At 42.3% G+C, this 26,679-nt stretch overlaps 1 protein-coding gene across 8 annotated transcripts in view; it reads right to left on the bottom strand.

Annotated features, from left to right (window-relative positions):
* Positions 1–26,679, bottom strand: part of Eps8 (epidermal growth factor receptor pathway substrate 8) — a 172,153-nt gene that overhangs the window by 46,374 nt on the left and 99,100 nt on the right. For 5 of the 8 annotated variants that reach the window (NM_001271588.1, NM_007945.3, NM_001271595.1 and 2 more), the window contains 5 exons: positions 15,704–15,783; positions 14,000–14,076; positions 4,907–4,974; positions 3,750–3,911; positions 3,470–3,619 (listed from right to left, as the gene is read on the bottom strand). In NM_001271588.1, coding sequence (NP_001258517.1) covers positions 3,470–3,619; positions 3,750–3,911; positions 4,907–4,974; positions 14,000–14,076; positions 15,704–15,762 — 516 coding nt within the window. In that variant the 5' untranslated portion in view covers positions 15,763–15,783. The remainder of the gene's footprint in view (positions 1–3,469; positions 3,620–3,749; positions 3,912–4,906; positions 4,975–13,999; positions 14,077–15,703; positions 15,784–26,679) is intronic. The other 3 variants (XM_006505508.3, XM_017321383.2, NM_001271587.1) reach the window with 2 other exon arrangements.

A 26,679-nucleotide genomic window follows, 5' to 3' on the forward strand; every position in this document is an offset into this window, starting at 1 on the left:
ACATTGCGCTTTGCTCTTACATGACACTAGGATTGCCAGATACTTCCTGCCTGTCTCTTATCACTTCCTGCTTCCCAAGAAGCAAACAGCAATTCTACCACACTCTTCCTACTACCATGGACTTTCCCACTGCAGGCCCAAAGGCAATGTCCCAAATAACCATGGAACTGAAGCCTCCGAAGCCACTAGGAAAACAGACCTTCTCTCTTTGCAAGTTGCTCAGCTCGATGGTTTGCCACCGGGATGGAAAACTCACTCAGCAGTACATTCACAGGCTGAGTCTCAATTCTATATTGTATCCGTTTTGATAATCACTTTATTATTCCATTTCAGGTAAAAATGAACTATCTGCCACCACAAATTTTCCCATTATGTTCCCAACAAGACCAACGATTAGATTTTCTTGGGAATTCAAGTGAGTTTTGTAGATAAGGTGTCAATTTTTCTTTGTTATGAAATTTATCTGTAGCCTGTAATTATCACTGTATATGAGGATGTTGCTCATGTATTTATCTCCTATTTTTGGGCTTGTGTGCTCTGTGTAATTATATACATTTTTCTCAGATATATGAGTCACGTATTCTTTAACAGTCAGCACTGGTGAGTATAAAAACTGATGGGAGACCTCAAGATCATGGAGTGTGAGAGAAAGTGCACACGTGCACACGGACACACACAAGCACACATGTGACCGCCCATATATGAACACTGATTACATAAAAGGAAGTCAGAGGACAACCTCAGGTGATGTTTTCCACCTTTCACCTTGCCGGAGGCAAGGCCCTTTGCTGATTACCCCTACATAAGCTGGTCCAGCTGGTCTGGAGCTCTGAGAAATTCTCCTGTCTCTGCATTCCATCTCTCTGGAGCTGTGTGAGGATGATAGATACGTACCATCACAGCTGGCTTGACATAGGTTCTGGGGATTTCAACTGCAGTTCATCCACCGAACAGTCTCCCCAGCCCTTGTTTAGTCTCCTTTCTAGTTAATTCTCTGAGGGGAACTAGGAGAAGTAGCCTGGCCTGCATCATGTTCAGGGTGAGGTAACACTGCAATGGACCCCAGTACAGTGCATCCTTAGAACAGTCTAGCCCAACACATTCCAGATGGTCAACTAAGGCCAAAGTCCTCTATTATATAGAAGATTAAAACTGGAGGTGTCTAGAACCTTGAACTTCTATGAAAAATGTTGCCATCGCTAAAGGAGGCAAACGCACCATGTAGCATCCCATGATAAAAAGTTACACTCAAAAACTGTTATCGCAAGATGTTCTGCACACAGACTAGTTACAAATCACAGTATCAAGGCACTTGCATTTTTAAATTAGCAAGGAATGCACACCTCATGAAAAGAAATGTGGCACTGGCCAGGGTGAGTGGCTTTCCTCATTTTTAGTGGTCTGAGCTATGGTGAGTACAGAGCATTGTCCAGGAAATTCATGTGGAGGCATCATGGTCACGGTCCCCTAGAGAAGGAAAGCCCTTCATTCCATAACGCAGAGGCTGACGTCTGGAACCTTTACTCAGGACAGTAACTCACATTTAAGTCAGACTTAAAAGCAGGGATACAAACACAAAATTTAAATGCCTTTTGACTCAGTATTTTTCATTGGTTTGTAAGTCTCTGAACTGGGCCAACAAGACGCCTCCGTGGTTGAGGACACTTGCTGCTAAGCCTCAGGACCTGAGTTCGATCCCTGGAATTCCCATGGTAGAAGGTGATAACCAATTCCTACAAGTTGCCCTCTGACCTCCGTACATGATATCCCTCTTCAATAAATAAGTACAAAAATTAAAGAAGCAAAATCCATTAATAAGATTTTACTTTTTTTCAGAGCGAAATATTCACTTCACCATTTTTTTGCTTTAACATATCAAAATCCTCAAAAATCATTAAAATAATTAAGGAATTCGAAAAGTTATAGTCTGTAAAAAGCTGATGAATTTCAAGCTATAAGTTACTTAAGTAGCACAGTTCTTTCAAGTAAGACTTTTATTATAATCATCTGTGGGATACATTGAAATTAGGAAAGATTACAAACTATATTGTTAATGATAATCTGCATCTGCCATGGTTTAATGTCAAAGAAACGCTGATGAGATCAAGTGGGTTTCTTGTGCTGGTCTAAAATGTCTTTACAAGATAAAAGTCACAAGTAACTCAGTGCTCTAGGAGGAGAAAAAGGTGGCCAGAGTGAGAACTGTCCCTCCATTCCCAGTGTTTGAACACTGGGTCCCGTTCCCCCCCCCCCCACCAGAGGTGCTCACTGGGGAAGAGCTTTGAGATTAAAAGTCTATGGCCACTTTCAGTTGGCTCTCTCTGCTCCACGCTCCTGCTACCATGCCTGCTGTGTGTTGCCATGACTACCCACCAGGACAGACTCCTGTCCCTCTGGATTTATCAACTCAAATAAACCCTTTCCTCTCCTAAGTGGATTTTGGTCAGTGTTCTATAACAGCCACAGGAAAGAAACTAAGACAGGCGCCAATGAACCAAAGGAAGTTTCTCTTTTAGAGACACCAGCTCAGAAAATAAAGCTATCTAATGTTGGAGATAAATTCTAAGGTTCAATAAATTATCATCATTGATAAATTACGTGGACTGTGAAACATAGATTTTGGGGTCTCAAGTTTATTATTCTTGCTAACTCTGCCCAGCTATTTCTCATGGCACTTAGGGATCACAAACCCTGAGTAACTTTCCAAGTCCCATAATTAAATGGCAATCTTCCTATCAATACCATGGGGCATTGCAAGGATCTCACTGAAACAATCGATACAAGCTTCGAGGTTAACAAGGAAGAAAAGAGAATTGTAGCATACTTACTGTCTGTCTATTTAGTATATGTGCCACAGAAGCAAGCATAATGCATGATTTTTAATGATCTATTTTTAAATTATATACACAGAGCCCCTGATGAGAATTTCATACACCGGTACACTTTGCAAACAAGATAAACAACACGTGTCTATGTTTGTTTGATACTTTTGAACAGGCTTCTGCCTTGCAGCAATCCTCCTGCCTCACCCTCCTGAGTGGTACAAGTAGGACCCATCTTACTACACCTTGAGTTAAAAAAATAATAATAAAATTTCCTCTTTTGTTTACCTGATTGGAAATTTATAGAAGACACTTCGGTACTGATTTTCTTCATCACATTCTCAAAATGTTAAACTCTAGCAACTGATAGCTTTATAATCAAGATTGAAAGTTGCAGAATATTGCTCTAGAGGGTTGAGCGAGGAACAGGGACCTGAGATTTGCCTAGTAGTTGGGAACACTTGCTGTTCTTACAAAGGATGGGAATTTGGCACCAAGCACCCACATCAGGCTTCTCGAATTTATAATCCCAGCTCACCTTCTTCTGACCTCATTGGGCATTCGTGTACACACACACACACACACACACACACACACACACACACACACACCCCACTAGAATTAATGGGAGGCTGAGGCACTCTTACCTTAACCTCATCACACTGGAAAAGGTGAAGGTCTGGCTTGCTCTGCGTTGGCTCTTTGCATACCAAGGCGAGAATGGAGTCATAGCTGCATGCATGTACCACTGCTTGACAATGCGAGATTGTGTTTAGAGGAAAATTCTCCAATTCATTCTGTATAAAATGAGTAAATATTTGACAGTGTCAAACCATCACTTGTGTCCCAAGACTCTGTCCTGACTGCACACGTTGGTATCGGTGGTGAACTCTTAAGACTAAAGTGGCATAAACCTCCCCGACTTGCCTTTGACTCTAAGTCAATCAGGCTCACAGCTCGGTCATCCACTTGGAGAATCATATCTTGAGTCCACACTTTGCCCTTGGCATCCAGCAACTTCAGCTTTCTTATTCCGTCCTCGACAGTGATCATTGCATCTTTCCGATCCAGCACGAAGGTGGTCAAGTGCTTATGATGTTCAAAAAAAAAAAAAAAGGGCGGAAAAGAAAAACTTTGAACACACAAATAAAACCCTCTCCATAGGTATTTTTCAAAAGGAGGAAGAATTTGCATAACAGAAGTCAGTTAGAAGAACCAAAGGCTTGACACAACACACAACAACAACCTCAGTTACTCCACTGACAGGGTGGAGTTGAGTGGCCTTTTTTTGTTGAACACAGAAAACAATGCCTTGATTTGTATGATCCCTGAACCTGTGTCGTGCTGTGTCACGTGGGGCTGCAACAGCATAGTATTAAGACAAGTTCTTAGCAATGAAACATAAATAGCATTTCCTTACATTAATGACCCCACCCCTGTTACTCAGAGAGCTATTTCAATGCTGCACAGGAGAGCAGCATTTCCAGAGGCAGCTACAACCTGGACAGCCACTCGGAGCCTCAGGTAGGGTTCTGGTCTCTAACAACTGACCCGTTTGCCCTCTCCTGAAAACACTTTACTGAAAAACAGTGGTTCAGTTTTAATTAAGCATGCTTGAGATGAGCGGCAAACTGAAAACAGCAACTTAAAGATGACGTCCCTGCTTACATGTTTTCCGCTAAAAACAGGGGTCGTTGTGATTCCAATTAAGAGCAAATATCTTACAAACTAAAATAGAAACTAGGGTTTAATGAAAGCTAGTGATGACACCAGATAAAACTAAATATAAAACAGAGCTGCTTGGTGCATCATAGCTTAATGACAGTGTGAAACGGAAGCCTTTCTCCTGTTTTAATTGGGCTCACAATGGCCAGCGAATACGTTATTATTTCAATCTATTTTGAAACACAAATTCTCGCCTGTAGCATCTCAGTTTCACAAAAGATAGAAAACATCTTAAAGGAAGGCCACACAACTGAAAACACATCCTATTTAAATGAAAAGAAACACAGCTCTTATTTCGCTCCTAATTTGTATGTTCCTTAAGAGTCACAATCAGTATTGGCAAGAGCAAAGCTTCTTACTTCCACGCGGTACTGGGACACGTCCGACACACTGCTGACACTGTCTCGGGCATAGTTCTTCCTTTGTTCTGAAAGGTAAGTTTTGAGAAGCCATTATTTATCTACTCATGGCTTGAGTTCATAGGTTGGAGTCACACGGCACCTCTGAAGCAAGTCTATCTCACATATGAATGCGGTAGCTGTCAAGTCCCCACTGTGAATTCTGTCTGAAAGTACTCATGACTCACAGGCAAGCCCAAGGTCATGAGAAAAACTAACGGTGTGCAGGAACCTTTGGGCCCAACTTAAATCCTCCAGTTCGAAAGGTCAAGATTATAAATTTCCTAGGTTTTAAAGATTTTAAAAAAATTTTATGTCTGCAGGTGTGTGTGAGAGAATCCATGCGCATAAGTGTCGGAGCCCGAGGAGGAGCTGGATCCTCTGCAGCATCCTCTGCAGCATCCTCTGCAGCATCCTCTGCGAGTACAGGCAGTTGGGAGGGACCTGTCCAATGTAAGTGCTGGGAACTGAACTCTGACTGTCCACAAGGACAATGCGCACATTTAACCACAAAGCCAAACCTCTAGCAGCTCCTATACTATAAGTGGTCTAAGAGAAAAAAAGTTATCTAATGTATAGTGTTTTATTAATCAGGAACCTACTATTCATAAAATGTTTTTTTTTAAGTTTCCAAATTTCATCTGTTGTTGCACTTAGGTCAAAACACAAGAGCAGATGCTGTCATAGTTACCATACTGCATAAAGGGGATGGCCTTGCTAACACAGACACCAGGAGGACCTTCTCCTTTCACAGCATCCAAATGGGGGACGATGTGAAAGGGGATTCCACACTGATTCAAACACGAGGATGGCCACCAATATTAAGCACTGTCACACATCAAGAGAATACACAAATGAGAGACTCAGAATGACAGACACAAACTAGAAGGGAAAAGGAGGCAGCTGAGGAGGCAGCGGCTGCATCCACCCACTCAACAGGCAGAAGGGGCCTTTCTTTTTAAGATACTGCAAAAGCAAAAATAATTTTTTAAAAAAAATTATCAATATTTGATATTTGTTAATTTCCAAGCAAGGAACTGATTTGGAAATTCAGGATTGCTTTATTTCTTCTCGGGCAGAATTCTTGGATGGAAAGAACCTTGTGTGATCAGGGGACTCTGTGTTTCTAAATCTAACTTTGAGTTTATCCCTAAGTAAGAAACTAGGTTTAGGTAAGATTATTAATGTTCCGGGTCTTGGAGAATTTACTGTAAAATACTAGGTTAAACAAGTTAAGTGTAAAGTACCCTAAAGCCTTAAAGCTTTGGCAAACGTAAACATTTGTCTTAGGTTGTGTATGTAGGAGTGTATATGTGGAAAATATGTCATATGTATTTATCTATCCACACACACACACACACACACACACACACACACACACACACACACATACACACACACACACACACATATATATATGTGTGTGTGTATGTGTGTATATGTACATATATGTGTATGTATGTATATATGTATATGTATATATATGGATGGATAGATACATACATATATAGATACATAGAGATGTCATATGACATATTTATGATATATATTCATATATAAAATATATGTATATCTATAGATAAACAATAGGCATGTATTTTCTATCAGCCAGCATTTTCTAACTATAAACATGTTTCTTTCTACTCTTAGGCGCCCCTACACTGAAAGGGTCTGTAAAACTTGAAGGTGGACCAAGCAGAAAAGTGTAAATTAGATATTCAGATCCTAAACAGTAGAATCAAATGTTTTTAAAAGCACAATGAACGACTGATTTACAAATATATGGAAACAAGGATCTTCCCACTTATATTTATCCGGGAGACCCCGTGCTCCTCTTGACACAGCTCGCATTGAGCTTGCATCGATGCGGTCTATTCTGGTTTTGCTATTGCAGCACTAAAATGATTTAGTGAAAGCACACCACCACACAGCACACCACCACACAGCACACCACCACACACAATTCAACCTTGGCTACCTTTCTTTTTTTGTTTGGATGACGATCTGAAGAAGTACGCTCCGTCTGTTCCTACCAAAATAACGTGGTCAAAAGAAAGAGCTGGCTTCTCCTACAGTTTTCCCCAGCATTTGAAGCCCACACCTTCCCTTGTAACTATATCTCACATGTAAAGCAAACAGCTTTTCTACTCGCCGAGGATCAATGTGAGTTACTAATATGTGGATGTCTGTTCTTGGGAAAAGCCTCTGATACACATGGGACACAATGCACAACTCATGAGGACATCTGGCAAGGACACTACTTAGAAATCACAGGTTCATCAGCTTCTCACTCAACGCTCCAGAGCATGAGAGTAGCTATCGTCCGTCCTCTGATTTGACCTGTGGATAGCAGAGGAAATGGCCTCGGTTGCCATGGTACCCGGTGACTAGGTGATATGGTGGCTCCAAGATGTTCGAATGCTTGACTGGGTCTTCCAGATAAAAATGATTAGCAAACACAGGTGAAGGGCCAGAATAGTGCATGAGGTTTGTGTTACAAAAAAGAAGAGAAAGTGCATCCCCTCAGGTGTCAGAACACACAGCATCTCAACCCCAAGAAGACATAATTCACAGGAGCAGAAATTGACTAACACGATGGCAACGGATCCCTCTGACCACCAGATATTGTCCCTAATAGTTCTAACTTGCTTTTTTCTTTTCTTCTTTTTTTTTAAAACCATGCTTCACAAAGAATAAGATGTATGCCACTGAAAAGTACCTTCAAAGGACCCTAAAATATATTAATGTCATAAAAACGATTTAGAAAGAATATCATTCTGGTGATATAGAGTCAAGAGATACAGTTCACTATTAAATTTTTAATAGGCAAGTTTGAAAGGACACACCTGAAAGTCAATTATTAGTGTCTTTTGATGAGAATCCTATGCACGTCTAGGTTCAGTGGTAAATAGCATTCTGGCTCCTAAGCTGGAAACCTTACAAAGCTCTGAAACAGCTTGAGATGAGAAGCGTGAATGGAGGCCTTCAATGAAGCTATCAAGAGGAAGCCACAGAAAACCAGTCCTTTCTCTAACACTGGTTCTGATCCTTGGCTGCCTATGACTGTGGGCTAAAGCCACTTTGTGGGCCCCACCCTAAAAATTCCCCTGTACTAGACTAGGGTCCATCGGGCCGCTGGGATTTATAAGGCTCCAGGACACTCTGGGATGTGGAGCCTGGGACATAAGCTTCTACTCCACAACCCATGAAAACCACCTCATCTACAATGTGCCCCGAGAGTCAACGCTGCCATTCATGTTAGGATGCAAGAACAGACAAATGACACATTAGCCAACAAATAAAGCTAGGTGTGGAGTTTTGCGTTTATCAACTCCCCATACAAAACCCAGCATCTCTCCATCATCCTTTCTGCTTTCTTCCCCCTCCCCCAGGCCCCACTTTCTTCTCTATCTCAAAATAAAATCATACCTAGGATTTTTCTTTGGATAACACTAGCTGTATTTCTTTTTTTCTTTTCTTTTCTTTTTTTTTTTTCTACTAGGCTTAATCCCATGGAGCAAAACATATTCTGACAGATTAGATTCAATAACCAATGAGAAAAGTTCTTAACAGGTCATCTTAGCACTAAGCTAATATGCTCTTACACAAACTACCAGCCAACTTTGGGGTCAGAAACTACAGTTTCACTTAACTGTTTAGTTTGTACAACTGCACCTCCTCAGATAAACTGGCATTGGTCCTGGCATCTTTTTTTGCTCTAGATGGCAACATTTCAAAGGGTTAAAATTCAGACACAGCAGTTGAGACTGAAAACTTTGAATTTTTCATTCTCTAAAAGTAAGACAATTAATCAGAAAACACAACAAAGAGCAGCTGTGGGGAATGTCTTTATCTAAATAAAGCTAAACGCTACAGTTTATATGGCTGTATTCTTTAGCAACAGCAACAAAATTCAATCAGTAACAACTCTAAAAAGCTCGGGAAGTCCCTGAAACTGACCAGATTTGCTAGGCCCCTCCCTATCAAAGTAAGCAACAAAGGTTCAGAGTCACTCTCAGGGGAGCAAAGCTGAGCTGCAAAGATGCCCCGAGACCAGACCAGCTGACTGGAAGAAGCAGAGACTAGCTAAACTGCCCGGAAGAGGTTTAGGTCAGCTGAGGAAAGGACATTTTTAACTTGAGTCACTTGCAGGCTGTGCAGTGTGCTCCAGATTCCCACCTTGGTAAACTGTCAAGCACGCTGGTGTGGGCTTTGGTGATAAAGCTCTTTGAGTTATTTCTGCTTCTGTAAATGACTCCCCTCACCCATATTCCTGTAAGTGGCCTCAGTAAAACTCACGGTTCCCCACGCTGGATTTCGATGGTAGTATCTGCACTTTGGTCTGGCGTAGGATCCCTATCTAGTGTGCATAGACACATGTGCTGCATCTCCCCAGGAAAAGTTTCACATAGGTGAAACAACAGTACCACATACGTGCCTCATGCCTGCACAGCCTAGAGGAGGATCTCTTGGCATTGGAGTGGCTGTGAGCCAGTACGTGGGTCCTGGGAATTGAAGCTGGGTCCTCTGTAAGAGCAGCAAGTACTCTTGATCCCTGAGCCACCTTTCCAGTCCTAGAGCGTCTACCTTGTTCATATTACTGAAACTTCTGATTCACTTGCTTTGTCACAGCCTAACCCAAAACATAGTGACCCATCTTTAGTGAATGAAAGACATTGAAGGTCATGTGCTACTTTAAAATAGTGCCCCACATTGTTATCAAACCTTAAAAGTTCTTGTGCACATAAAGGGAGAGTGGTGGCAAGGGAAACAGTCAGAGGCCAGCTGGAGAAGCCCATTTTCTCCAGTCACTGTGTGGATCCCCAGGATCAAACTCAGATCCTCAGACGTGGCCGTGGGAGCTTGCACCTGCCGAGCCATGGCTCTGCCCCACAAATTAGGAATCTTCTTCTTGACATGGTAGGTGTTCGTTCTTTCTCATCTTATTTCTGAAGGCATTACTTTGCACTCTCCAGTTACCACCATGCTCCTAGCAGTTCATTCATTCTTTATATCCATTTTACAAGTAGTTATTGAGCAGAGGTTATATATGAGCGGTTATGCTAATCACTAAGCACAGGGAAGCCTACGGTGAACAAGTCAAATAGAAGCCCCCTTCATGGACTGATTGTGTACATTAGATTCATACTGCTGCTTTTTTTTTTAAATAATATCCACATACTCTCGCCTATATCATCTGAAAAATACTATAATGGACTTCTCAGAGCATGGTTCAAGGCTCAGGCCCTCTGTGAAACCCGTGCTGACCACGCCCCTGCTAGCCATGCTCTGCTAGCCACGCCCCTGCTGGCCACACCCCATCAAGCAAAACTGCTATGTACTTTCTGGCATCTAAACAGACTTGAAAAACATTCCCATGAGTATTTTATTTGACTAGAATTAATATTATATTACTATATTTATACTATCTTATATAGTAATACAGCTGTAGTATATTTAGTAGTAAATTTAATTAATATTTTGTTAGCCTTTACTACCATACTTTTCTTCTATATATGGATTGACAGGTTTCTCGACAACATTTGACAAGAGGCTATCTTAACTACAATGTATACTTTGGGTATCTTTGTTGAGACTCAGATCACTGTAGCCCTGTGGGATTTACCTCTGGTTCTTTTATTCTACTCCATTGGGTCACATGTCTGGGTTTGTTACCATGGCTCTATAGTATAATTTGAATTCGAGGATTCCATTATCTCTAGTTGGATTTTTTTTCTCAGGACTGCTTGGTCTACTTGGAGCCTGTGGTGCTTCCATATACATCGTAGGATTATCTCTTTCCATGTCTTTGAAGGATGACATTGGAGTCTTGATGGGGATTGCAGTGAATTCAACGATGCTCTAGGTATCATAGCTACGTTCCCAACAATAATTCTGCCAATCTATGAACATGGAATGTCTTCTAATGCCGTCTTCAATGTTTTTCTTCAGTGTCTTAAAGTTTTCATTGTAGAAGTCTCTCACTTGCCTGCTTTAGTGATCTTGGCTATTTACTTTTATTTGTGAGGACATTGTGAGTGGGATTATTTTCCCAACTTATTTCTCAGCATATTCATTATTGATGTATAGAAGAGTAACTGATTTTGCATTCTACTGCTGTAAGAGTTTACTGTTAGAGGCATTAGGGTCTTTTCAGCCCAAAAGGATTCCCTGCTTTCTTCCTTTTGCATGTATGTTCTTCATTCTTTTATCTTGCCTTATCTTACTGTGAATGATGTTGGTGGATTTTGATAAAGGCTTAATCCGTACCTACTGAGATAGTTATGTATTTCCCCCACTCTACGCATGTGCTATCTTACGTTTATGGGTTACACGTGCTGAAACATCCTTACATTTCAGAAATGGAACCAACATAGCCATGGGTTATGATATTTTCACTGTGTTGCTGAATTCTATTTTGCAAGTATTTTATTGAGAATTTTTTGGATCTATGTTCATCAAGGAAACTGATTTATAGTTCCATTTCTGTTATGTCCTTCTCCAATTTTATTATCAGAATAATACTGACTTCATAAAAAGAGTTTGATAGTGTTCTTTCTCTTTCTGCTTCTGGGGCAGCATGCGGGAGCCTTTTAAGGGCTAATAGAACTCAGAAGTGAATCCAATAATACATTCCTGGGCTCTCTTCTGCTTGAAGACTTGAAAATGGCTTCGAACTCATTGTTCTCTTCCCCGCCCCCCTCTCTCTATATATATCCCTCTCTCTCTCTTTCTCCCTCCCTCTCTCTCTCCATATAAATGTGTGTGTGTGTGTGTGTGTGTGTGTGTGTGTGTGTTTCTGTCTGTGTCTGTATTTAAGTGGTTCCGTTGTTCACATCCCCTTGGTTCAACTTGGATATGTGGTCATATGAGTTAAGAAACAGTTCCTGCTAGTCTATCTCACCAAAACTCACACTGACAGTGACAATCTGTCATTTATCTTTGAACTGAGTTAGGAATTCATGGAAACAGAGGTGATGATGATGATGATGATCCAGCATACCAATGGATTTAATAAATATCCATCTAGAAATGTCAGGTTGAAGGGATTATTTAATCCTCACACAAACCATTTCATCCTTCAAGCCAGTCTCCACACTATAAGACCCTTGGATCAGACATTACTACTGGTCCTATTTTGAACACATATTTATCACAAAATAAGTAGGTGCTGAATGCACCCTCTATATACAAGCCACAAGTGACTAAGCTGTGGTAAAAATGTCCCAATGTGGTTATTGCCCACAGACACATGGCACTCTGAAAAATCAGAGGAACCTCTTTTTCCAATAAATAGGCTCACAGCAGCTGAAGGGGCTGAGAGCAAGGATGGGCTACTGCTCAGCTTTATACAAGCCATTTACACCACATCCTGAAAGGCTCAGGGAACATTGTGGGGAAGGGAAAGGAAGAAATGTAAGATGTGGATGGCAGAGAAAAGCACTGTGAAATGCCATCCATCTCCTGTGAAAGACACGACCATTGCAATCACAGACTCATGGCAACTGCTAACGCCTGCACTGAGTCTGCACAAGAACAGGCCTGTCAACAGTCCGGCATGGATGGAGGAGGGACTCGGGGGAACTCAGCCCTCACTAATGAACTGCTGGCTCCCAATAAATCTGGGGAGATGTGGAGTCATTGCCTTCTATTGCACATCCACTGGTGACTGCAGCAGGCTCCAGCGGATAGTTCCAATTCTCTGGGCATGTGAATGGCTCTGGATAAACTAAACAAAACAACCAAAGACATAGACCTGTGGAAAGGACATCTAGGGAGTGTGGAGGATAGAGATGGGAGGGTAAAGGGGGTGGAATGACCAGAATACATTATATACATCTACACAACTGTCAAAGAGTCAACTTAATAATAAAAAAAGTCTCAATTATAATACACAGAAAATTAAGAGCAGCATTACTGACATTATCATAACCACTGAAAAACACATTTATATGTGGAAGTAAATCCATTTAATGAATGCATGACTTGAGTTGTAAAGTCAACTCACTAATATAGGTCAAAACAAATCACTAAACTTTAGGATTGGTGAGTCTTACCACCAAACTCATAAACCTAGCAATGTATAATAATTCCCAAATTTAGAAAATGCTACTTTTCCTATAATACACAGTAGCAATGATGATAAGCCTAATGATAGGAAATATTTACAGCATTGTCTGCTCCTACACTACTTTGGAAACAGTGTACTCTAATTTATTTAGTTCTCATTACAGTGTTTCCAGATAGCAACCTGGGGAAGATGAGCAAAACGAGGTACAAGCAGGTGAAGTCACTTGCTCAAGGTCACTCAGTCACTCTGTGGTAGGACTCTGCTTGACCAAGGGAATTTGGCTATTAACCATGTTTCTATCTTGATTTATTTATTGCTATACAATAAGGAAAGGCCATACAAATCCTCTACAAACAATAACCTTCCCTAGCCTATGTGCATGCCTCAAGAGTCTTCAATTTCATTTTTAGTAGCTTGTAGTATATTTTAGCTATAAAAAAAAATAATAGTAAGCAGGGCTGAGGTTGTGGTTCATGGGTAGAGTGGTGTCTAGCATGCACAAAGCCCTGGCGTCAGTCCAAAGGACAAAATAAACGGGACATGGTGGCATATGACCGCAAAGGTTAGGACTCAGGAGGTAGAGGGAGGAGGATTCATAGTTCAAGATTATCCTTGGCTACATAGTGAGGTCAAAGCCACCTGGGAAAAAGGTGCATCGCTCGGGAGCGCTCAGTCATCAGCCTACTTAGCCACAAAGAGCAGCACACACATCACGTCGCAAATAGCACAGAGGGGCATCCCACTTGAGGCCTCAGTACCCAGCACTGACCTTCTTAAAGCTCTCAGTACGTTTCAGCCACAGGACATATGAAGAAGTAAGAGCTCATAGCTCTGGTTATGTAAAGATTCTAAAACGGCCATTACCTAGCTAGCTCTGTCATTTCAAATGTTCCAACCAGTTAAGCGCTTGAACAGTAACCTTAAAACACGCAAACCTCTCAGGAGTTAGACATAGACAGCACCCATCACATAGCCATACATACCATAAAGGGCCTTTGCACTTGTTCTTGAGCTGTGTTCTCTGTCCATCTGGGAATAGGGTGGTGAAGATCCGTAACCACTGCAATAATAATAAACAAACAAAAAAATGTTCATCGTCATGAGGTAAAGTCCATAGTAGGTAACGAAACTCAGAACCAAGACTTTGAAATGTTGATGTGCTATAAGCACCAACTGTTTTCTTCAAAACATACTGAGTTTATGCTAGCTGAAGTAGCTAGCCAATAGGAGCAAGTTTCTGCTCAGGTGAGTCATGAATAAACAGAAATATAAATCAGGTGATGCCACTGAGGACTACAGTGCCAGCCTCAGGCAACCCTCAATGCCCAGTCAGGACTACAGCAGAGAATTCAACAGGGCTTGCCTCCACCTTATTAGAATACAGACCCTTGCTCCCATTCTGTCTGACATTGTTGTTACAGTTCCCCCCGTGACGTCAGCTATAGTAGAATAAATACTGTTTTCTTAATCTAAATAAAACATCATTTGTAAATCTAACCTGCTTTGTCATATAACTGGCCTCTTTTGCTGATGTTATGTGATATAAACACTGGTTTGTTCCCGTTTAATCAGTAAATATTTATTAAGGTTCAAGACCTAGAACAGAGAGGGGAGGAGGAGGGGGTAGGGACTACCCATAAGACAAGCAATCGGAAGAATCACAACAGACCAATATCTGAATAAGACTAATGAACTTGACATCCAATATCAAGGAATCACTGATCTTTCTAAAATCAGGATATATAAGATTTTCCTACCACATTGACATTCAAGGAGAATTCAGGAGAACAGGAAGACACTGGTTGGCAGGTGGAGCATCAATCTTGGAACCAGGAGGTGGGGAACTAACTCCAGAATGAGTAGAGAATGATGGAGCAGTCACTTGATGTGGCATGCCCAGGACAGAGGAATAACCAGAGAAGTAAAGAAGACCGCTTACATCCTGTTTTATAATTAAATGTATTTCCCTACATACAGTAAATATTATCTAACAAATGTCCAGTGGAGTATATGTCACAATGGCGGATATGAGAAAGCCATATCGTTCTGGCCACAGAAGGTAACAGCCACTCAACTCGGGCCTGTGATTTCAACTGATACAGGGGTGGGGGTTGGGGGTGGGGTGAGGCATCTTGTCTTTGTTCTGTGTTGTTGTATACAATGGCAAATACCTATATAGTATACACTAAATGCTCTTGAACTTTTACAAATAATGTAAAGCTCTATACAAATAACAACAGAATGTTCCAGAGACACCCAAAGCTCTGAAGAATAATACATACTTGATGACAAAAGATAGCAAGGCATAAAATTCCAACCTATAATACCTTCCAATGACATGACAGTTTCCTCAGGGCTAGTGTTTCCTGGGTGTTTGAAAATAATCGTTTTTGGTAATAACATGGGTTAGCAATAAAAAGGAGACCACTTCTGAATGACTTAGGAATGGGTTGTAAAAGAGGTAAGTAGTATTTTCATTAAAAATATGTTTTAAACTAGCGAGGCTTAGTGACACATGATTGAAACATCATCCCTTGGGAGGGAAGGATTGTAAAATCAGGGTTAGACCCGACTACACAGAAAGTTCCAGGTTAGTCTGTGTTTCAGAATAAGAACATCTCACTAAAGCAAGCACACACCAGCATGCCAAAGCCTGCCCCAAGTTACACATGCCCCTCTTGACTTACTTCAGTTGAGAAGGGTAGACTCCATACCCACTGGAGCGGTTAGACATATGACCATTCATGCCGGCTCTCACGCCTCTGTTCTAAAAATAGAAAGGCACACAGGTCAAGGGTAATAAATGAGTCAGGACATCTGGGGTTTACTGCCAGTTACCCTAGAAAGGCAAACCTAAGGGTCTCCGCCTTCAAGCACTCAGACGCACAGGAATACATGGGAACATGATGAACGAAGAGCAGCTGGGTTTTAAATCTAGTATACAAACTATAAGCTAATTTAGCGAGTTAAAGAAAAACCTACAACGGACTCCAAAACCATCTACATGAAGTGTGTAATTCTATTTTCTGCTTATATTACATGTCAACTCTGCAAGATGTTAGCCTGTTACCTCATTATAAAAGTAATGTAGACTCAATTTAATGAAAACGTGTATAAAACACAGAAAGTACCCAGAGGAAAGCCAGAGCCTTTAAAGATAACTGAGAAGAGTTCATGCTTAGCCCCTGGTTTCAATCCCTAGTACGGAAATGACATCAGATCCAATCCGAGGTGACCAATCCAAAGCCTGGTTGATGGCTGCCCTGGCTCTGCCGTTTGCCATGCATCTAGCTTTCTCTCCTTTTCTCTCTCTCTCTCCCTTCATGGCACATTTCACATCTTATTTGTTTCTTTAACACATTTTGAGTCATATCTTAAGACAGTACTTACTTACACATCCCTTTTATTTCTCATGAGAAAGTAATTGTCAAAATCAATACCTAGAATTAAACTTCAAAAACCATTTTGACCGTATTTTTTAAGTGGAACAGATTTCCCTCAAATGAGTGGGAGAGAAAGCTTAACAGGTAGAAAAAACAAACAAACAAACAAAAAACCCAAACCACTGTTATATACTCTCAAGGACCAGAGTTCTATCCCTGGAACCTATGGTGGAAGGAGAGAGCTAACTCCCAAAAGATGACCTCTGATCTCCATGGAATGCACACAATAGTAAGAAGAATAAGAATGAATAATTTATAAATTTTTTAAAATTGTCACTAACCCACCCTGATTTCCATTTTGTTTTTCCGGTTTTGTTTTCTGTGTCCTTTCAATGAATTGCTATTTCCAGTCAACCTTGAGGGAGGAAACACACCCCCCACGCCCCTAGCTTTACTGTGAGACCAGAGTCTGGGTGGGAAATGCAGATAGTTATAGAACACTGAGCGGTAGTAGGACTAAGGCAGGTGTGAGGACGCCTGTGGTGAACAAATGATACGGCCTCAGCCATACAGCCACAAGCTCGGGGATAAGAACAGACCCTTACTGGATAAATACAGATTCCTAAAATGCACTTGCTGTTGTGAGGGATAGTTTAGGTTAGCATGGGAGTCTATAAGAGGGGAATCTTTCAGATCAGAAGGACATTAAAGAAATCATTTCCAAGACTCAGCAATTTCTGGCCAATTCTTCCTCATTCTTTCATCTCGGTTCAATCAGTCACAATGTCCTTGTGGAGCTCTTATTGACCCTCCTGAGTAAATAGAAGCGCATTATCAGATACTCCCCACAGTACAAACAAACCCCACAACAGCTGAAGCCTTTCCTGTGTGTGGTAGTTCCTGCCTTCACCAGACTATTGGTTCTCAAAAGGCCTGGACTCTTGTTTGAGACCGTTGTTGTTCAAACACTCGGAGGACACTTGGCACTCAATAGTGTCCATTAAACACTTGTCCAAGGCAAGAAAGAAGTCAGAGAAGCCCAAGTCCTTCTTTCCAAAGAGCATGTGATCTTAAAGGGACAGCATTAATTTCTACAGACTGACGTAAGTAATTAAGTCCCGCTTTGATGGGCTCCACTCAAAATCCAGTAGAGTTTTGTGGAAGAAAAACCACAACACACTTTTAGGAAGGACTGGCCCTTGACTTTGCTCTTGAACAAGGGTTAGAATTTATAGGCTCCTCCAAGCATTAAAGTGAATTCCAGCTTCCCAGTTGTGTTTTCAAATCAGTCTACTGCTTGGAGACAAGCATTTAGATAGAGGAACTGGGAAAGTGGGAGGTGTGGCATCTCAAGGCACAGCAAACGGTCACACCCATTCACAAGCTGAATCCTTGACAGGAAGTCACCTCCACGGGAGACCCTGTGGTTACAGTTTCCTACATGCAGCAAACCACAGCGGCCCTTCCTTCTGGGAGGGGTGATCTTAACGTAGGAGGCTGGGGGACAGCCTTGAGCACCAGAGACTGACACAGGGCACTACAGTGAACTTAAATAAGCAACAGAAAGGAGCAGTTAGTGTCGCCTCACATTATCTCTCAGTTACACCACTGGAATTTACTGCCCCGTCCCACACACCTGCCCAGCTTTCTGCTCAAGGTTGCCGGTCTTCTTCTGTCTGAAGCTTATAAACGCATCACGCTTGGGTCGGCTTCTTCTGACTCCACTCTGTGGAAACCTTGGGTGTCTTAAAGTTATTTTTAAAACCCTTACGTTCTTCACTTGCTCTTCAGCTCTTGTATTAATTTGGTTCCAAGACCCCAAGAGTTTTCACCCAAGGACTAATGAGCAGGGGTTCCCCTACAGAATGAACACCACCTCTGCACCGTGTGCTGCAGGGCGGAGTGAAAGCCAGACAGTTCTTGCCCAGCAAGCATGTAGACCCAGGTGAAGCCATGAGAGAGACAGCAGGACAAAGGGCGTGTGCCTGCAATCCCAGCACTGGGAAGGTGAACGAACCAGACCCCTGTGGCTTGTTAAATGGCTCTCAGAAAAACAAGGTACACCATACTTGAGGAATGACATAGGAGGGTGACCTGTGCCCTCCGCCTGCACAAACTCAAACACCCTCTGGTACACATAATGAATATTTACGCCTATATTAGGTGAGTATGCTTCTTTGGAAATTGAACCTATGTATCTGTTTCCATTTCTATTTGCCTTCAGTTTTCAGTTTTGAGCCATACAACCTTGACACAGGAGTAAATCCCCTCCCAAGCTGTCAGCGATTTGGCCATTCACAAAACTCCCCCCAGTATCTCCAAGTTTGCTCTCAGAAGACTCCAGAGCACCAGCTAGCACACTTGGTTGGTGTCTTCCAGGTTCGGAATAGCAATTCAGAGCTAGAGGGACTGGGCTGAGGGTGGGGCATTAGCCACACAGGAATACCCTCCCCCCACCCCCCCAGTGTGGCTGCAGCAAGAGGCAAGTCAATTAAGCCTGTCTAAACAGAGAGGATTCTCTCGGTGGGGCTGCTGTTGCAAGTGAGAGAGACAAAAGTTTCTTCAAAAGTTTTCTTTAGAAAAGAGAGAAAGAGAGAGAAAGGGGGAAGGCTTGCTCTCTCACAGCTGACTGCTTCATTCAGAATATAAATGAAACCTCCCAGCCTTGGGCAGATTTTGATCTGGTTTGCATTTCAAAACCACAGCAGCTGGTTTTACTGAAAAGTGGTAGCCCCCAGGGCATCCCCTCTCCCCTGTTTGGCTCTTCCTAGGAGCCTAATAAATGCGTGGCTTGTGTTCTGTTTTAAAAGAGCAGTCTGTAAGATTCTTGGAGGACGTTAGAGAAGGGGACAGAGAAATGTCAATTTGCTAAACTGAATTTCAAATATAGAAAGTCTTCCCACTGGGCCGCTGTAGTCTCACTTGTCACTGTGGTCATGTGGCATTCCACATGGGGGCTTCAGATGTCTAAACATAGGCAGCACAGAACTCTATCGTTCCAAAGAAAACAGCGTGTTGCTGTTCTTCCTACAGGTTTTTAAAGATAGGCTCAATCTAACGCCTAGATAGCACCCAGATGGAAGTTAAGAAAGATCGGCTCACATAGGTAAGAGGTGTTTTCATTTCCACTATCAGTATCCCGCTATGGACTTGCAAATGCAGTTAAGGACACCAGTGTCCTTCTCCTGAAGGGTACAGGAAACTGGTTCATCACAATAGCTGCCAAGTGTCTGATTAAGTAGACACATGAAACACATTTCTCAAGTCATAGTTGTTACAACTTTTCTTGTGATTGCCAAGGGAAGAGTGACAAGGGACAAATCCAAAGAGCATCACTAAGGAAGCCACTTTCCGTCAAAGAAACGCCACTCAAAGAAGAGAGAGCAGGTTGCAGTCAGATGAAACAGACAAGCTAAACCCATAGTAGAAAGTTGTCAGAATCCTAAGTTAGAAACAGCCTCAATTTCAGAGTTCCTCTCCTTCACCCTCCATTGAGGCTGGTGTCAGTTTTCAGTCATGACTGAAAAATCTCACCTACTCAGTCTTGTTACATGATGAAGCTGGCAGCTCTCAAGCCCAGTGAGCTTCTCTAAATGCCATGACCTTCTTTGTTATTTGAAGTGCTTCTCTGGATTTGACAGGGAATCTTAGAGTATCTTGATTTCAATGTGATTAAATATCTCAGTCGAAGACATAACCGAGAAGGGGGTCTGTCATCAGTGTTTATGGTTTTAACTAAAAGACATGGAACAATGTCTAGAAAAACTTTGGGGTTTTGTTTGTTTGGTTGGTTGATTTGGTTTGGTTTTTGGTTTGTTTCCGTCCTCACTATATCTGCTAGCCTGGAACGCACTATGTAGACCGCAGAGACCCACTTGTCTGATGAGTACTGAGATTAAAGGCATGTGCTACCTACACCAATTTCTACCAAAACTTTCTGACACCACCCACCAACAGTTTTACTAAAAACTTAAAAGCTGAATCCTGGACTGGGAATACAGGGAAACTGAAAGTTCAAAGTCTGCCTGGGCTCTAGACAGTTCAAGAACAGTGTGGACAACATAGCCATACTCTATCTTAAAACAAATAAAAAAATAATCTTAGAGTTAGGAGTGTAAGTTATTGTTAGAGTGCTTGCCTAACCCACACAAGGTTCTGGGAACTTTAAAGTCTATGTAAACTGTAGATTTATTGTGATTATAAAATAAACCTTACATATTTAACATAAGTTTTGCTTTACAGGAGAGTTATAAAATATACTAGTCCACAGAGTTTTGCTATACACCATTGCCCTATTGCTAATGTTACATTAGCATATTCCTTGGTAAATGCCGGCAAACCAGCGTCAATTGCTCATGGAAGCCAAAACCTGAGTATGCTATGAAAGAGTAGTAAACTCAGTGCTCCAAGGTATGCTAATCATAAAACAGATAGTGACATTCCTCCACCCACCCACTTCCTGAGTTCAAGGAGTATTCATTCAAAGAAAGTCACCCTGACCATTACCGGAAGCTGCAATGCAAATGTGCTATTGTTAGGGGCTCTTAGAAACTGTCTTGAGAGTTAACAATTACCAGGTATTCCTTGTGACACCTGTGACTTTGTACTTCCTTGTGACTCTTATCTGGTATCTTTGGTATCTTCCAACAACGCCCTCCCCACTTCCTTAAGTTGTGGTTTTTTCCTTTAAATACCCCCTTACTCAGCTACTCGGGGTGCCACGGTCCTCTACCCCTGCGTGGTGTATGACCGTGGGCCCGAGAGCGCTCTTGAATAAAAATCCTCTTGCAATTTGCAGCAAGACCGTTTCTCGTGGGTGATTTTGGGGTGTCGCCCCTCCTGAGTCAGAACGTGGGGGAGTCCTCACGTTGTGGGTCTTTCAGTTATTGACCCCATGTCTCTCTGTCTGTTCCAGGATAAGGTTCGCAGCATTGTGTCATGCTTAGTCCTTACATGTCCTGGCTCCTGTAGACAGATATCTCCCCACTCCCCTTAGCTTCTGGACTCTATTAGACTCTATTAGACTCTTGGGTCTACCAGAAACAGCTTATTACAAACTGCCTTAAGACACCACAGGCTCTTTCACTTGACTCTCTGAAAACAGCGCTATCTGTAGGCTAAGCTTCCTCTGACAGGTCTGAAGGCTTTACCTGTCACAGGACACACTGTGTCCAAATTTTCCCCTTCTTTTAGGGACAGTTGGGGTTCATGCGGACAGTCTGACTTCGTCTTGACTACATTTGCAAAGCATTTATCCAAATGGCAACATATACATGGCAACCCATCCCAGTGACCCTGAATCCTTTCTGACTCCTTTCAGAGTCTGTAGAGCTTCACTCAACCACAGGAGACACAGAGATGTGCCATCTTGGCTTCATCTCATCACATCAACAGTATTGGCTTGTGGTTTGTCACTTGTGGTCACATCAGTCATGGACTCGGATCTTTCCTGGGTTCCCACTGTTAAGTGGCTTCCCTCCTTCCCATTGTGTGGCTCTAGAAAAGTAGCCACTCTGTGGGTCAAAGCAGAGTACTGAATACTAGCCTTCAAGGCTAGTAACAGGAAGTTACTGTCTTGCTTCACAGAAAGACTCCACAACTCAAGGAGGGGGTGCCTTCACTGATTTTTAGAATTTTCTTCCGTGGGAGATTATTCTATTCTCACCCATTTCTTTCTTTATTCTGTGTCTTTATTAATTAAGCGGAAATAAATGAATAAAAAAGAGCTCCGATCCATTGGCTAGAAACCCAATTATTTCTCTCCCGTGAAAGACCTGTTTCAAGAGATTCAGAAAGGAACGGGGCTATACTTTAGTTCTGCACTAGGGACGGAATACCAATTTTCAAAAAAAAAGCAGTCAGGAGAACCAAGGCATGGGCAAGACCCAACCCTGAACAAAAGACCTCAGCGAGCACTACCACAGGACGAGCAGAATTTTAAGAAGGAAGCTTCGTCTAAGAAGTTCAACAATTCCAGGAGTGAAAGAAAGATTCTGCTGTTCCAATTCCTAAGGAGGCAGGAGGTCTCCGTGGTCTTCGTCAACCAGGAGAAGACAAAGCAGAGACTTTGTGACAATTCATTTTCTAGCCATAAGCATACTGGGGACCAGTACTTAGGAGTGAGAAATAGAGAGGAAAGTCACCCCACTCGCCACAACTCATCCCCCAACACTTTTTCTCAATGTCGGCCTCCTGTTATCAACCTTGAAGCCTAGTATTCATTGACCAGCCATGAGGTCTACTGCAGAGACTCCTCCAGTGACTTGCTTCATTGAGCACTGCATATCAAATGTCACCAGAGATCTCATGTGCCACATTTTTTACTGTTAGGCACCACTTTTTTCCCTGGCAGTGACACTGACTACATTTGTACAGTTCAACATTTTCCCTCAACAAAGGCAAGCAAATGAAGAGCTACCCGGGTCTGACGGACACAGGGAGCGTGGGAAGGCAGCGATTCATGCTCTAAGAAGTTCTTAAGGAGATTGACAAGTCTGAATTCGCATCCCATTCTGATGTGTAAATGGATTCTAAGAGAGCAAGTCCTAGGCTTTTACAGGCACTGTGAGAGGCACTTCAGCCACAGATGAGATGTAGCATTTGCTGGTTATCTTTCTCTTTCAGCATGATTGATCTTAGCACAAGTTCCCAACCTTTCTAATGCCGAGACCCTTTAACACAGGTCCTCGTGATATGGTGACCCCTAAGCATAAAATTATTTTATAGTTATTTCATAACTTTAATTTTGCTACTGTTATGAATCATCCTATAAATATCTGATATATAGGTTATCTGATAACACGACCACTAAATGGGTCACAACCCATAGGTTTAGACCCACACTTAGAGCAAGGGACATTAGTGGTGAACACTATACTACAGAGGATTCAGCTTCAATTCCTTGTGATCATCAGTGCTTCACAAAGCAAGCGACAGTTTTCTACCTCTGCAGCCCACACTGACCCGAAACTCAGTATGTAGCCCAGGCTAATCCTGAATTCAATGCTACAGAAATCCCCCAACTGTTGGGATCGAAGGCGTGAGTTATGTCACCTGGATTGCACAGCATATCCTTACAAATGATCAAACCTACAAAGAGCTCCTGGCATCTTCCAGCCGCTGGTGTTCTGAAATCTTTCCATGTTTCTAAGTCCTAAGTGTATTCCCCTAAGGTGATTTCACTTTAAAACTCTTTTGTTTTGTTTTGTTTTGTTTTGTTTTGTTTTGTTTTGTTTTGTTTTGTTTTGTTTTTTGAGACAGGATTTCTCTGTATAGCCCTGGCTGTCCTGGAACTCACTATGTAGACCAGGCTGACCTCGAACTCAGAAATCTACCTGCCTCTGCCTCCCAAGTGCTGGGATTAAAGGAACGTTCCACCAGTGTACAGCTAAAACTCTTATTACTAGGTCACAGACTCCTTTTGCCAAAACAATGAAATTCTGTCTTTTAAGACTGTTAATAAGGTTTTATATAGAAGCCTAATGCAGATGTGCACATCACCCCAGAACACATCCCATGTATCATATAAGAAGATGCTATGTCCAGGTAAGGAGTATAGTCTGATGGTGGAGGAGCATAGCATGGATTTGGTCTCTAGCACTGCAAAACCAAAAGGAGAGAAGTCTTCATGGTTTGGGTTCATCTCTTCCTGCCTGCCTTCCTGCTGAGGTACTGAATATTCTGAGAGAATGGGTGGCCAGCTACAACAATCTGTCCCTTCTCAGCATCACAGTGACAGCTGCTGGCACCGTGGCTGTATTGGGCCCCACTCACTTGGAGAACAGAACTGCAGCTATCACAGTGTGCTGAGGTCACCATGTCTAACATTCTAAGTCCACAGCAGCAAGTACCAGAAAACATGAAACTTTTGAGTCATGTGGACGACTCCCTTTCCAGATCATTCTGTGCCTTGATACTGTACTCACAAAGACAGAAATACATGTTTTCAAATGTTTTCCCTTTATTTTCAATCATCAAGGTGTCTCAGTGTGCTATTAGAAATTAGTATGGGACCAGTGAGATGTCTCAGCAGGTAAATGTGCTTGCCCCTCAAACCTGTCAGCCTCCGTTTGCTCCCTGGAACACACCAGGGAAGGGGAGCACTGACAACTGTCAGGCAGCCAAGAGTTGTCAGGGCACCACACACACACACACACACACACACACACACACACCTATAACCTCTCCCCTTATATACCACACCTACTTACCCATACACACCCCACGGCATGTACACAAACATCCTCCCACACACACATACAAACACAGCCCAGTACTTACAACCACATTTATATCCACACTTATACCCACCCCACTCCTACATACAACACACACACACACACACACACACACACACACCCTGTTACTTACAACCACATCTATACCCCAACCCCCATACACACACCATGGCATGTACATACACCCCCACACCTTCACATACATACCCCTATACACTATAGCATACACGGTCCGTCAATGAATACACAAATACACAAAATAATGCTCAATACATTAAAAAAAAATGGATGAGGGCCTCTAAGTTCAGTGGTTAGGACACTGGCAGTTAAAAGGAACTGAGAAAGAGAGAGAAAGCAAAAGGCCACTTTAACTCTGGCTAGGAGGTACAGGGGAGGCCCAAGTTCTCTTCCTACTAAGAAGACAAATCAAACCTAAAGCAGATTCCTGGATTCGCTGCTAACCAAGAGCTGCCAACAGATCCTCTAAAATGTTCTTATCTTATGAAGGAATGCTCGTGGGAGGGAGTAAGAGAAAGGATTCGGGGGCTAGAGAAATGTCTCTGCAGTTATCAGGGCTCTGCAGGCCAGAGAGATGGCTCGTAACTGAGTTTCCTTCTCTTCCAGAGGACCTGAGTGTGGTAGCCAACATTCAGCACAAATGTCAGATGGCTTCAGGTTAGGGGAGGGTGGTGGTTGTCTAAAACCTCCTGCCTCTGGCCTCTGTGGGAAATCACATACACTTACCACCCGGCCCACACACAAACATACACATTTATATTTAAAAATAATAAAATTAATTTTTTAAGTGCACCTGCTATTTGTTTCAGATGAACCAATTCTAGACTCAAAACAGGCTTCTCACAATGTGTGTAACTCCAGCTCCAGGAGATCTGATACCCTTTTCTGGCTTCTGTGTGAATATACACACGTGACATAAACACACATACATGACATAAACACACATACAGAAACACACATACAGTCACACACACTCAGACACACACACAATACACAAAACACAACATACAACACACACACACACATACTGCAAAGAGAGCAGAGTACAAGATTCAAGAAGAACTAAGCAAGAATTGGTCTAGAAAGCAAAACAGCTTCCAAAACCAACAGAATTGAAGGCAGGCAAGATAAAGACTTCATAATGCACACTGAGGGAGAGAGACATCCAAGGATGGTTAGCGGTACCCGGAACAGGCAGACAGAATGCAGGGCGACACCCTGAAGCTGGGAAGGGCCAGGCACTGGGTCCTTCCCTAGGCCCTGAGGCTGAGTCAGGCATGGAGGACAGGGATGGCCAGGCACCCCTCCACTATGATCCCTGAAGAAGGACTTCTGCTACAGGAAGTCATCAGTGGTGAGGCTGCAGGGGACGTGAGATTAGTACCACTGAGAGCAAATCACAGTCAGATCAAAACTGAATGAGACTGAATTAAGGAAATCGTGTCGGACACAATTAGAAGCATCCGAACATTTTGTTAGAAAGATTTTGTGTTAGACAGAGAAAATCTAGTGTCTACTTTCCTCTGGGACTTTCATTCCTCCTGTGAAGACACTTCTTTCACATACAATGTCTGGCCCTGTAATTTAATATTCTCTCTCCACTCTTGGTTTTGCTGGGTATCATCAACAACTTCCCCTTAGCTTCCACCTGAAATGCAATGCCTTGTTGTTTATTTCCTTAAGTTTTCTAACCCTTCCCACTGTATAATAAAGGCTCTTGGAATAAGCATCTGTCCTTCTTGCATTCTCCTTTGTTTTTAATTTCCTAGCATCTTTATCTAATTTTCCGGGTCATCTCCTTTATTTATCATAAAAAGATATTCCTGGCTGCCCAGATTGATTGTAAAAACCCACGGGTTTCTTGGGTCCCACTAGCTACTGGGTTTCTATATGTTTATGGCCCTAATTCTGCCATTTTCTCTAGTTTGGTAGTTTAAACATTAACTATTAGTTCGTGGAAAGTTCAGGAGAAAAGTCACCTCCACCGTGAACCTGAGCCACCCAGGTGGACTATGAAATATGAGT

The sequence above is a fragment of the Mus musculus genome, chromosome 6 (genome assembly GCF_000001635.26).
Source record: "Mus musculus strain C57BL/6J chromosome 6, GRCm38.p6 C57BL/6J".
Lineage (NCBI taxonomy): Eukaryota > Metazoa > Chordata > Mammalia > Rodentia > Muridae > Mus > Mus musculus.